The following is a 13,765-nucleotide window of genomic DNA, read 5'->3' as shown; positions in this document are numbered from 1 at the left end:
TCCATTCTTGGGAAGCAACCGATTTGCTGGGAAAGGTGCATGGGTATAATTAGCTGGCACCGGATGTTACCGAGATTGTCACCTTTGACTTGTGTGAACTGGTCTGGCAGGCTGTGAAGCGTTCTCAAGACGCATAATATCCCAGCGATCTTCAATAGCCGATTATCGGCTGCTCCGTTAGACATTCCAAGGAGCTAGTGGGATAATGTAGAGGAAAGTCACACGCAGAGCTTCTTCTCTGGGATATCGCCTTCAGTAACCCACTGCCTAGATCTCTTAGTACATTGTCAGTATGAGAATATTTGTGAGAGTTAGATGCAAGAAAAGGACGGCTGACTTACCTATCAGTCACAAGAGTCTGATATTTGGAGCTGAAGCGAAATAGTATAGAGTAAGCTAGGGATCTCGATGCGATGGCGAGACCCGTCATATGATCAGTATGCTAGTGTTGCTGCTCCTTAGCGATAATATAATGAAGGGTGTGCCAGGACACGTTCGATAAAGATGTATAAAGGATTTAGTAAGCGGAGCATTGTAACTGTCAGTTGCGACGGTTGCTACCACTTGAGGCTTGGAGAGCTGATCCACGGAAGCTTGGGCTTGCATGATCTTCAACATTATATTAGCAGTTCTGAACTTATGCATCTTCCTGGGATATAATGCAAAGTGAGTAGCGCATACTAACACACTCCAGGAATGAGGTGTAGATGATGCTGCAAGCGCCAGCGTTATGAGAAAAGGTATAGGCCATCCACAGTGTAGCCATTAAAAATATAGAGAAGCAGCTGGCACGCACTATAACCAGGGCTCGAAGAGAAAGACATGCTGTGTTCCTCCTGAGGTGAGAGCTTGACAGGAAACACCAACAAATGGGGATAGAAGGCAAGTTAAAGAAGATCAGAGATGAGAATATGGTAAGCCATGAAGTGTGAGTCGCGTCAAACGAGCTCCAGACACAGTAAAGATGTAAAGAGAGTAGTATGTGTACCCAGTGAAGTGTATATAGTTTAGATGATAGTATAAAATGGCTCATGAGATGAGGGACATTTCAGGGTAGTCATAGTCGAGATCCCCTTTTGCGCTTCAGTTTTTTCTTGTGTAATGAGAAGAATAAGAAAGGAAGAAGAGAGCGTCAGACGAGAGAAAACTTAGGACCCGTATTTATAGCTGCTCGTCACAGTTCGAAATGGAATAAAATCGCCGCAGTGACGGTTGATTACAGTGACGAGGATACCGAGTGACGGGGACATCCAGTGACGGCCTCAACGGGATGTAGTAATCATAGGTATAGGGTGGCGTTTTTACGTTAATAGATGAGGTGAAGAGATGGACAGCCCAGTGGGCCTTTGATCGTGAAGTAGTATAATCGTGAAGTTGCAAATTCACAATATCTACGAAAGGTAATATCCCTACATTACTGTCTATATCAAGCGAATGATCACATTCATCGCCAATAGGCTACGAGGAAGGAATTGTGTGCAAGTCCGAGACCGGAAAGACTTTTATTCCATGTGTCTGACCAAACTCCTTAAAACATTGCTGCCCAATACTATATACAGTACAAAAGGGTGATCCACAGATGACAAACGAAATATAGTTCTTTCAAAAGAGTGGACGGGACAAGCCCAAGATCATCTGTGTCATGCCACATGCACACATGCACGGGCATTTGTCAAGTATCTGACAAAAGAAAGTAAACGAGTGGTAGGTTGCAGAGCCATCCAGTATGGCTTCTCAGCAGACCCAGATCGAATCATCATCGCAACATAGACATTAACAGGCATCCCACATCCCAAATCATAAAACATGTCAATCATATCATAACAATCATAGCAAATGCCACTGCAGCCCAACCTATTCCCCACGCGATGCACGCAAAACTAAAAGAAGATCAAAAACCACGACGATTCAAGAGCAAGAAAACAAAAACCCGAATCCAAGTCATATGCAAAATGTAAGCAAGCGCTCGATATGTTCCGTCCCGTTGTTCCGTTGGACTGCCTGCGACGCGCAGGCAATGTCCCATGGTGAAAAAGTCAAAAGATGCCATCCGTGAAAGAAAGTCATGAAAATCGACGAGGAGGTGTGGAGGTAGATGTAAACGACTGCAACATATTTCAGTTGCTCGAGAAATCCACACTCAACTCGGAGAAGGAGAAAACGCTGGTACGCCGATAAAGCCGAAGGAGTGCAAAACGTAGAACAACATCGCTAAATTGTCAGACGAGGTCATCATGAAGCTAGTCCGTAAGATATATCCAGTCGAAGTGAATGGTAAGCTGTCTATGTATGTATATGGCTAAATCTGGCTAAAACTGGCCAACAGTCGTATGTCGTTAAAGCATGTAGAGAGAAGGTGTACGTCTGTCTAACTGTAGACGACGTAAAGGAGGCGGAGGTGGAAGCACAGAACTCGATCATTTTGCTTGTTTGGATGCAGAAGAAACGCAGGCAATGTAACTTTGTCTGGGCACGGTGGAGAGAGAGAGAAGAGAGAGGAGAGAGCTGAGATGGGCGATGTACGGTCGGCGTGACCCAACCATCACGGGGCTAAACTACTGGCTGAAGCCGGAGTCTTCCTCCTTTACGGGGGCGACACCATATTCCTGAACCATGCGTCTGAAGTCTCGGATTACCTTTTCAGGAACTCGGTCCCACATTAGGGAGCGAGAGTAGACTTCAGAGGTAGCCTTGTTCGGAAGCTTGTGGGCAACGTTACCACGCATCGCAGCGAGCGCCTGCTGCAGATTAGAAGGCTGCTGCTGCTGCTTGTAGTCGACACCCGCATCATCAAAAGTCGTCAAGGAGTTGTACTGGTCCGCGTTGAGAGCGAAAACCTGCTCCTGTTCCTGCTGCTTGGAGGGCATGGCCAGAGTGTTGTGGAGTTCATCCAAGTTCGACGGTGCCGCTGTGCCGGTCATCTGAGCCATCTCGGCTCCAGTGATGGTGGTAGGCATGGGCATGGCCGACGAGGAGGCCACAGCGCCTTGGCCCTGAGCAAGCTCAGGCGGAGAGGAAGACAGTACAGCCCGGAGGACATTCGCGGACTCGGCGCGATACTCCTCCGAGAGCTGAGGCATGGAGCGAGCCGACAGCGTAGAGCTGTTGGAGGCAATGAATGCTCCAAACAGAAGGCACATGTAAAAGGCGTTCCAGCTGAAGGGGTAGTCGCTGGTCGCAGACTTCTCCTTGTCGTTCGTGGAGACCACCAACGAGGAAGAGTGTGCCGTCGAAGTGGGAACAGACTCAGCGTCAAGGGAGAGGCTGTTCACCATAGTAAAGTCTTCCCAGGGACTGCTGTCCATGGTCAAGTTCTCGAAGTCCGAGAACTCGGTGGTCATCGCAGGGGCGGCGGTTCGTGCGTGTCTCTCAAGCTTCTCCACGGTCTCCTTGAGGATGTTGTTCTTCTTTCGAAGATCAGCAGACTCCAAGGTGTGCACCCGGATCAGTTCATCCTTCTCCATGTGCATGGTGTTGATGTACTGGGTGATTTCCTGTTGGGCGGCCATCCATTCGCTCTTCTCGCGAAGGAGTTCGGCCTCCCGTAGGCGCATGTTCTGCAGTTCTTCCTCGAGGTCGCTGATGACCTGGGTGAACTGCTTCTTCTCCTCTTCCAATTTCTCGGTGTGGAGCTTCTTGCGCTGACGGGAATCCAAACTAGAGGACAAGGTTAGATATGGGCTGATGTCATCCATGTAAGGGGGGAGGGGGAAGGCAGTGGGTACTTACGCAGCTTGACGGTTCCTCAGCAGCCGCTTCTGCTGTTTGAGTTCTTTGATCTCCTCCTCATTGGTCGACTGGCTGATCAGCTGGTCGATGTTGCTCAACGTCCGTTCTGCAGGAATCTCAAAGCGAGCGTTCTTCTTCCGGATCCCATCCCGGCGCACACTCAAGGGGGAACTGTTGCGGTAGGTCGGGCTCTTGGTTGGCCGCGACATGGCATCAGGCAGATCCGTTGCAGCGGGCATCCAGCCCTGACTGGACTGCGGCGACATAGCCACAGTGGCAGGGTGCGCAAAGGCCATGCCGGGACGGTAGGACATAGAAGGGATGTTGATGGTGCTGACAGGACCGACGGCACCGCCAGCAAAGGGGGCTGACGAAGCGTGATCCAACTCGGAGGGAAAGTGATCGTACATGGCGGTAGGAGTGCAGGAGCCCGATTCCTTTGCAAGCTGCCAGGAAGCCTGGTGGCCGTATGGAGCGGATGGATGAGCGCCGTCTACCCGCATAAAAGGATTGGGGGCGGTTTCAAAGAAAGCGTGGCCGACTTGGGAGTTGTGACGGGACTGTGTGCTAGAAACGGATTGGGAGAAATCAGACCAGACGGAATCTCGATGCGCAAATGCATCGGGTGCATGGTCATATGAGGTTCTCCGGTGGTCGGCAACAGTGGAAGGAAGTTCGGGGGAAGTAGAATCGAGGATCTTATCATCAAGTACACTCATGTCGTCTTCTTCTGAATATGACGGTTTGGCATCCAATGTAGAGGGGGATTGTTGGTAGAAGTCAAAGGATTGTTGAGAATACCTTGCCATAACTGTGAATGTGTATATGACGAAGATAAAGATGAAAAAAGGTGGCTTTGATCAAGGAAAAAAGCCTGTGGTGCTTGTAGAGCAGTCAAGAGGCGGTGTGTAAAATAGAGGTTCGGGAAAAAAACAGGTCAAGAGGTGCGGGGTTTTGGGGTGGTTGGTGAGAGTATTCAGAAGTCTCAAGTGTGCAGAATGGGAGGATTGAAGATATAACCCGTGAGAAGAAAAACGAGAGAGTATGTTCTCGAAAAAGTCTCAAGGGAGGAGGAATGGGGAGTGTAAAAATAAGATAAGGTGAGAAGAGAAGTAGATCGATCGGGTGGTGGTCAAGGTGTAGTAGAGTAACTAGCGAAGTGGAGGCAGAAGAGGAGTAGGGGAGGAAAAGAAGCGGAATAAGTATAATATGAAGGAGGAGGGGGGTAAAGGTAAAATCGAGGTCTCTTGTGATCAGACAGAAACCTCTCGCGAAGAGAGTTTGAAGTTCAGTATATTGATTGATTGTGATGGAGGACAAGAGCAAGTGACAAGCGGGAGGGGGAGTCCATATATCCTTCGGGGCTGAATCAGGAAACATGCGATGAGGGAGTCCCTGACCAAGTTCAGAATAGTAAGACTGCTTTTCGACCCAGCACGAAAATCTTAGGATGAGTGAATATTTTTTTTTTCTACCCAGAAATTAAAAATAAAATAAAGAGAAAATAATAATATTCAGAATAAAATCCCAAGAAAAAAAATGCGAATAAAAATAAAATCACTAACTATAATCATAACCATACTTTCTCACTGGGACCTGACCCATAACCTACAGACAGACCAACAGCGGCAATCATGGGGGGGAACAAAAAAAAAGGCACTAGGAAAAACAAGGGGAGAAAAAAAAAATAAACAAAAATAACAAAAAAAGGGAAAAGGAAGAGAAGCAGTGAGTGAGCCCAAGAAAAACCCCCCCCCCCCCCCCCCCCCAAAAAAAAACTAAAACCAAAAATCCCACCTAAATCCCGTGCCCATGATTTTCCCACGGCCGTCTTCTCTCCCATCTCCATCGGCCCTAAACAAAGTAGTAGGTAGACCACAGACCACAGACCCATCGCTCGCACTCTCGCTCACTAATCGGCCGCACCCAAAAACCACCCAACGAGCATCCGGCGGTCAGCGGAAAAGTCAAAAGACGAGGCGACATTTCTGACTGCTCCCGAAATTAACGAGGAGCGACCATTGGATGCTTCGTTGGGCAGACGTGCAGCTGGCAGGGGAACCTTTGGGACGAGAAGGGTGGATGAATAATCATCGTTCCTGGCTGGTTACTCGCCCAGTGCTTTTGACTAGAGACGAATCATGATCGTGACGCTTCTTGTGTAGTACCCATGATGATTGATCCTATCCCCTAGGTTGGTAAAGGTTGAGGTTATTCACATCGTCAAATGTAGGTACTAATGAACGAACTAAGGAGGCTAACTAGCGAGATTGTTGCTGCCCTGGAAGAAATCCGATGATCGCCTCGCCGGTAAGCAGTCTACTATCTACTTACTGTAGTACTTTATTGTAGGCCTAACCTTTTTTATTTCAGTTCCCAATTACATCAGGAGAGTACCACCATTATCCGTGAGAATTTATTTACTATTTACTACCTAAGCCATCTAGCAGCAGTCGGTAGAAACTATCAAGTAGGAGATACCTACCAACCTTAGTAACTAAGTATGCTTTTCGCTAGACGCGACTCATACATAGTGCAGGATGTGATAGATGATAGGCCGAAGGAATTCGGTGGGATCTGCCCCCCAACTGTCGCATAATTAGAACATAAGAATAATCAACCCTAACCGCCAAACCTAACCAACAATATCGACAAAGAACCATCGCCCGTCAATAACAACGGCGGCTATATGCCGTTGCCTGTCTCAGCTAACCTTAACTATCTGACTTTTGGAATACCAACATCAGTTAATCATCCGGACCGATGGATTGCCGCTCGGGATAAGTTCTCAACTGGGACCTTTGTTCCTTTTGGAACAAACATTCTCGTAGATACTACCCTTCCCAGTGAGTGCCGGTCTCCGGGTAGGAAGTGGGTTAGAGACCGGAGTCGTACTAAGTAAGTCCGTAGCGGTAGGGACCATAAGTTTCCATGCTAGTATAGTTAGTTTAGATGTCTGTAAGTAGTACTCCGTAGTGGGTGCAGAGTAGTCGGTATCAGAACCATGGTTAGTATTACGGGTGGGGCCACAAATCGGATATCGAGAGCCTATCGATTCGATCATTCCTGACAGTACGACCCCTCCATCCGATACAGTCGAAACTTCCGTTAATCCATGTGCTTGTCCGTCTCTGTGTCTTTCTGTGTGTCTGTCTCTCTCTGCCAGTCGCTTATCCCGTAGCAGCCCGAACTCAGGCAGGCGGTTCCCTTTCCTATCCCTTCCTACAGTAATCACATCCGGGAACGCAAAACGATTGATTGGTACCTGAGGTCCAGCACACTGGGTTGGTTTCAAGCACACACCACACCACAACTCAACCCCCCCCCCCCCCCCCTCCTCCTCATCCTCAGGTTCGATGATGATCCCACAATGTACGTACATCATGTAGGTGGGTAGGTACCTGAACAACAGGCCCATCCATCCTACCAGGACCTGGGGAGGATGGGGACTCTCTCGGCTCCTCGGTGTTTTGGATTTGGGAAAGATGATGCCCAAAAGAGGAGATCGTCTGTGCGCTCAGTCAGTGTGCATCCATCCCATGATCGACCCCTAGGATAGGGCGAGTCGTGAGTTACAGGACGATACCAAGGATACCAGACGATGAGGCCATACCCCCTCCCTCCCCCTCATACTTTTTTCCCTTCCGGTGGGAGGAAGGGAGGGAGGGCTTGGGATCAGATGGACTCGATGTCATACAATACATACGGAACACCACCAACCCCCCTCCCACACCCCCGGACATTCCCTAACTTGAGAGCAGCGTATCGCCCACCAGCCCTCACTGGGAGCAAGACCAATCATTCGCGCGCGCGACAGTGCGACATCCCTCATGGGCCAAGAGGAAACTATTTCCATTGTGATCATCAGCTTTGCACGCCAGAACGCTGGGAACAAAAGCTCCTGGGGCTGGATCAGGCTGTTATTCCTGATGAAGAAGTACGGAGTGTTTCCTACTAAGACCGGCTTAGAGGAGAGAATGATCCGATGGGCTAGCATCGCATCCTTCATTGAAGCCTCGTTCTTATCGTGATCCTTATTGTTGGTGAGATATGCCCGTGACAGCAGCCTCTCCCAAGCCTAGATGTTTGCTTGCTTTCTCTCTCGCTTGCTATCATTATTATCCATCATTATCCTAAACACATGTTTGTATTTCGCTCTTCCCCTCCATGACACCTAGACAGAGAACCTAGAAAACCACAACGAATTCATCTTTGGTACCGGTAGGGCCGGCCCGTAGAACGAGATCCATCCATCCATCCAGAGCGTGATCCACATCCACCACCACAAAGAAACAAAGCCCGCCAGTAAATCCATGGGTGGACAAGACAAAAAAACAAAACAAAGGGCCCTTTTGCCATTTCGGTTAGACTGGGTCTTCACCTGCCCGCGCGGCCCCTTCAATCGGCGCGCGCGCATCGCATGCACACCCGTTCTGTTGCGACACACACTCACACACCCGCGCGCCCGCCCGTGCTTTTCGAACCAATTCCATGACAGATACTGAAATGCACATACCGCACGGAAGCTGCAACTCAGATGCAGAAACAAAGCACGGACACTCTCATCGGATTTCATCTTGGACTGGCTGGCCTCGAGTCAGATATTGATCAGGTTTAGTAAAATCTACTTTTTGATTGATTTGTTCTCTTTTTGGGGATGATTGCTGCCGGGCTTTTTTCTTTGCTTTTCTTTTTGGCGTTGATGCCGCCCTCTTTTAGTCCTTAGTCACTGTACTCTGTAAGTAAGCAAGTCAGTGACTTACCTACCCACCTCCACTGTGCTTCACTAGTCAGGCAGGTAGTAGTCAGTTAATTTACCTCTTTTGGTATAAGCACCACCACACCTATGGAGCTTAATCCACTTTTGACGGTTCACCTGCATTTTTTTCTTTCTTTTCTCTTTCTCGTGTGGCGGTTGATACTTTCTATCTAGGCTAGCCATATCCACTCACCTACGGGTCTTGTCCTTAGGTAACCATCTTACCTAAGTACTAAGTAAGTAACCTCAACGGCCAGAGTCACGAGATGGGAGTCAGTCAGTCAGTCAGTCAGTGTCTATCGACCGAAAGGAAGGACAAGAAAAAAAACTTAATGTTTGGTAATTTCCCCATTAGGAAAGATACACAGAGTACGCCGTAGTACTCCGTTAAATTAGCATCAACGCATCCCATCCCGTCCCTCCTCCTGTGACCCCATCACTATTAACAGAATTCGTCATCTACCGTACTTTACTTTACTTCCCAATTACTCAACTAAATACCTACTCATACTCCAAAGAAACCAAAAAGAAATAAAACAAGAATAATTGCCAGTAATTAACCCCAGGTAAGGCATCAGTGCTTCCTTTTCTTTCTTGACTTTCCCTGCGGGGAACCAATCCAATCGATGTCATCGCATCTCGCTCGGATCCTTGCTGTGCGCGCACCGCACGATCTGGGTTCTCATGCAGAGACAGGGCGAGTTTGGGTTGAAGCATATGGCCATGGGCCAAGGCAAGAAAGCGGTTTGGCCTATCTGTGCTTGGCTTGGCATGAAGCAGAAGCTAGAGCTAGAGCTAGAGCTCGAGCTCTCGAGCTCTCGAGCCAGAGTTTGAATGAGAGCTACGATGTGATGTGAGGCTGTTGTTGGTGTAATTGTGATTTTCTGCAGATAAGGTGAGGTAGATTGGTATGTGATGAGGGGGGTGTGTGCCTTAGTTAGTTCGCTAGGTAGCTGGCTGGCTATGTGTGCCTTGCCTTGCCTTGTTTTGTCTGCTTGGGTGTTGCCATATGGCTTTTGTTGTTTCAGATCATGTAGGTACTACTAGGTAGGTAACTGGATAGACCTAGTTAGTAATGAGTAAGTAGTTAGCAGGCATTTGCTTACCCATCCTCTATGATTGGCTTAATGCAGTGATGCTACAATACATATCCTCTAACACTATAGCATCATAACTACTACCAGTGAAGAACAACAGCAACAACAAACGATGTCCGAGAATCTTCCCTCCAATTCGGCCGATACTAAGTAGCAGCACACCACACCCGCACCATCCTGTGCAGCACAGCATTTACCTCATTTCCCCAAACCAACGTGTCCCGACCCCCATGATTCGAGAAACCCAATACCCCGAAGTCCTCCATATGTAGTCAATCAAATCAAGAGCCAGTGAATAAGCATAGTATTGAGAACGACAGACAATGCCTGCGATGATCCACCGCCATGATGGAATAAACAAAGTCCCCGAAATTTTATGCACATGGACAAAAGTAGCAAGTCCACTTACCGCCAACTCTCCAACTACTACTCTGTGCTAGTCTACTATCGATAAGATGAAACAGACCAGAAGAATCCAAGACCCACTGCACTATACTACTTATTAGATAGTACGTAGTAGAGTCGGCAAGCTTGGACATCCGTCACCGACCACTCGGTGGTCAGGTTACTTACTGTGTATCTAGTACTGACGTCTCCGGCGGAGGTTTGTTGGTATGTGCGCTGCGTAGTGTAGCTTGCGAGCAACAGAGAAAGAGGGAGAGGGTGTGTGACTCACTCATTCATTTCCCGCCCCCCCCCCCCTCCGAATTTTTCTCGAAGCCTTACCAATCTAGATGATTTCCTGATTGGGATATCTATCCGTGCTTGACTGACATCCCCTTGATGACTTGGTGTTTCAGGTTGTGGATGAATTAGGATCCGTTGGGGTTGTATGTGTGTTGATGTCATGGGTTGGTGGTTTCTACTCCGTAGCCTTAGCCTTACTATCTGTGTTTGGGTGAGATTGAAGCTTAGCTGAAGCTCCTAGTGTCAAATAGAGGAGCAATTGTAGTAAGAGTTGATGCCACGTTTTACAGGAAGATAGGCGATTTGACTTGTGGCACGTATAATCAAGGACGGAAGAAAGAAATAATGTATCGATCATCTCATCTACGCAGTATCTACTCCTATTCTTACCGATGTGCATTGTTATCGGGTACGCATGGAGAGCAAAGCAAGAGTCATTCGTAAGCATGTCATATTCAGGGCCGCGAGCAGCGGTGCCCGCTATTCGCGACAATCGCGTGGAACGTGAAATGCAAAAGAAGGACAGAAAAAAGCAATTAACTTGCCCTACATATGCCTGCTAGCAGCTGCTGCTACTACTACTGCTGATGCAATGCATGAACTTTGCCGGTGTTCAGATCATCTCATGCACCAAGTGAAGGGGTCGAAGGAGCAGATTGCATCCGATATCGATTCACAAGCAAATCAGCAGTGAACAACAAAGACAAAGGAAGCAAGCCCAATCGGATACGAGCCAAAAAGACAACTTGAAACAATACCTAGAAGCAGTTTTCTTTCATGTATTTTTTTTCTCATTGAGTTAAAGCGAATCCTCATGGTGATTTGGAATTGCAGCAAAGAGGCGAACATGTACGGTGTGCAGGTGTGGGTGGAAGGGAAAGTTGGGTGGGTATGGAATCTGACCGTTATTCAACCCGGGGTCCTGGATAGGATCAGGCCGGGGGATAGGGGTGATGGTGGTCAGCGGCAGACAGACACGTGAATGCAGCCGACAAGTCTAAATCTGATTTCTCATTTCGAAATTTGCCATCAGACAAGGAGAGGAGCATCTCGGGCCTGCCGTGACTGGCGACGACCTCCATTCCGGGTAATCGCTCGTCTTGCGATGACGATGCCGAGTGGCCATTCTGGCGGTGTACACCAGCCCCGGGTCCAATTGAAAGAGGCGAGAGAAGCGACCGGTGGAGTGGTGCTAACTGAACGGAAATTAAGACTTCGCCTCTTGAAGAATCAGCGCATGCGGGCTGCTATCTAGGGAATGGCCGTCAGCAATGGGTTGAGGTGACTTTTTGGCTCTTACAAGGTGTCGGATTGGACGTGCTGGTGGCTCTACCACAATCATAAACCACACTGCTCAGAAGCCAATGGCTTACGGACGATCAACGACGATAGGCTTATTCAGAGAAGATGCATAAAGTGTGAGAGTATTGTCATACTCAAATAAATGAATAAAGGGAGCTCTCGGGTCAGTGGGCCGATCAGTCTCGTTCTCGAAGATTGGCTTTCTCGGACTCGGTTGCATGATACCATTGTTGCCCAACGGAGGCTGCTGATCGTATAAATTTAGTAGTTTGCATTACGAAGCCGGTAGAGGAGAGCGATGAAATGAGGTAATTCTGAGTGCTAAGTGACTTGCAGTTGGAAATGGAAATAGGATAGGATAGTAAGAATAGCATCAACTCCTCTGAATTGGAATGGTTCACTGCTAGGCACCAGAGTTGTAGTTGGAAGTCAGTCAGTTCCAACAAAACAAAGCAACTTCCAGCAGCGACAAACACCGCCCCAAGTCACGTTTCCCGGCCTGATCTACGGCTTTCCGTCAATCAGCAGTGGGCTGGGCATCCAAAGGAACAAAAGAGCCCTGGTCGACGACTGTACACCACGACTACTAAGTAACTAAGTGGCTAGTAGTAAATAGTAAATATCATGTGCGGTATCATCTCCAGTTCGGTCCTCAACTGCAGTATCTCCATCAAGGAACAAACGAAATTAACATAGTGGACCCCGTCGACCATTCTCGAAGACTCTGCCTATCGGATTCCGCTTGCGTCTTCCCCAGAAAGCTAAACGAGGGGCACCTCATCGGGTAGATACAAAGTAACTAACTTACTAGATACTAAAGATGCAAAATATCGGTGTTGAAGGAATGGCGGTCATTGGGCCCTTCCCCTCTCAACTGGTCCATCTAAGCCAATTGGCGGTGCGGTGATGCTTGTCATCAGGCACAGACTGCACCGGTCCGTGATCTGATCGCCTTTCTTTTTTCTTTTTCTTTTGCCTTATTCCTTCATCCTAGTCGTCCATCTAGTACCTAGTTAGTTAGTGAGTAGGGAGTATGTTCCCCATGCATATAGACTACGGCTTGTGGCATGTGGCGGTAGGTCGCTAAGGCCCCCTCCCCTCCTCACCCCGGAACAAACATCGTGCCACTGAGACCCTCCAAGGAGCATTTATTGATTATCGCCTAAGCAAGGTCCCCCTGCCGGTAGTAGTAGGGACGGAGCAAATATTGTGCTTACAGATATGTACATGTATGTAGTCTGTACGTGTGTAGGAGGATTGATGATAGGTGCCATGACATCCGGCCCCCGGCCAGGGCAGTAATAGCAAGCCACGAGGCAATGGAAAGTCGGGACTAACAAACATGAAACAAGACCCCAGGACAGGTGTTTCAACTCGACTTGCTTAGACTCAACTACTAACAGCCTGGCTGGCAGCTTTTCGTTGGTGTCCGCAGTCCGCATCCGCATCAGCACGGTTCAAGGCATGGCATGGCATGGCGGGTGTCGCGTCTCATCGTCCTCCCGGCCGGCCCTGATCGCTCCAACCGGCACAAAGAACGCCCGTGCCATCCCGGAACACGCGGTAAGTAAGAGTTGGGTTAGGTAGGAAGACAGAAAGAGGAACCCGGAAAGGGAAAGAGAGAAAAAAGCAGCGTGGCTCGCCTTGGTCCATGCGAACCATATGGGTAAAGCAGCCATTGACATGGCTAGGATTTTGCAGTGCACCAGCCAGAGACCAGGTACCTCCCCTTAGCTGGTTATCTTCACCGTTAGTCGCTAGACTAAAGAGCTAGCTTGCATTGCATTGCATCGGACGGGGATCCACGCTGTGGGGGTCGTCGGCTTTTGATCGTCTTCGACCTGACTTCCTGTCACGTTGGGGGTGTATGACTCACACGTCTGTCTGCCTCTGTCTCTCTCTTGGGGTCGCCAGGTGAGGACACAGGGGGATGGGTACTGCCTGACGCCCCGGACTCACCCTGGGCAGCACGTGTGGCTAGTCTGAAGCAAATTCTGCAGCAAGGAAGTAAGTGAGATGTAGCATGGTACAGTAAACAGAAACAGAAATAGAAAAAAATGATATTCATTTCCATTGGTATGCTACCTATGGCTTCACGTCTCAAGACACGACGTCATCATGTAGCGCTACAATTCGAAGTGTCACCCCTTACCAACCCTTGAAATTTATCCAAGATCGTCAAACAGACTCG

General features: G+C 48.6%; 3 protein-coding genes across 3 annotated transcripts; 1 reads left to right on the top strand and 2 right to left on the bottom strand.

The window, feature by feature from the left end:
- Window positions 1–2,555: 2,555 nt before the first annotated feature.
- An16g07260 (uncharacterized protein) lies at window positions 2,556–4,538 on the bottom strand (the record flags this gene model as incomplete). Its single annotated transcript, XM_001397989.3, has 2 exons — window positions 2,556–3,657; window positions 3,730–4,538. The coding sequence occupies 2 exons, from the start codon at window positions 4,536–4,538 to the stop codon at window positions 2,556–2,558; spliced, it is 1,911 nt and encodes a 636-aa protein (XP_001398026.1).
- A 1,607-nt stretch (window positions 4,539–6,145) lies between these two features.
- Window positions 6,146–7,585, bottom strand: An16g07250 (uncharacterized protein; the record flags this gene model as incomplete). The annotated part of the gene is made up of 5 exons (XM_059745270.1): window positions 6,146–6,163; window positions 6,219–6,242; window positions 6,551–7,009; window positions 7,110–7,238; window positions 7,436–7,585. 5 exons carry the CDS (start codon window positions 7,583–7,585, stop codon window positions 6,146–6,148), a joined length of 780 nt encoding a protein of 259 aa, XP_059606780.1.
- A 2,323-nt stretch (window positions 7,586–9,908) lies between these two features.
- Window positions 9,909–10,537, top strand: An16g07240 (hypothetical protein; the record flags this gene model as incomplete). Its single annotated transcript, XM_059745269.1, has 5 exons — window positions 9,909–9,977; window positions 10,096–10,189; window positions 10,220–10,248; window positions 10,386–10,415; window positions 10,514–10,537. The coding sequence occupies 5 exons, from the start codon at window positions 9,909–9,911 to the stop codon at window positions 10,535–10,537; spliced, it is 246 nt and encodes an 81-aa protein (XP_059606779.1).
- Window positions 10,538–13,765: the final 3,228 nt, after the last annotated feature.

Source organism: Aspergillus niger (genome assembly GCF_000002855.4).
Source record: "Aspergillus niger supercontig An16".
NCBI lineage: Eukaryota > Fungi > Ascomycota > Eurotiomycetes > Eurotiales > Aspergillaceae > Aspergillus > Aspergillus niger.
This window is presented reverse-complemented; position numbering and strand designations above follow the sequence as displayed.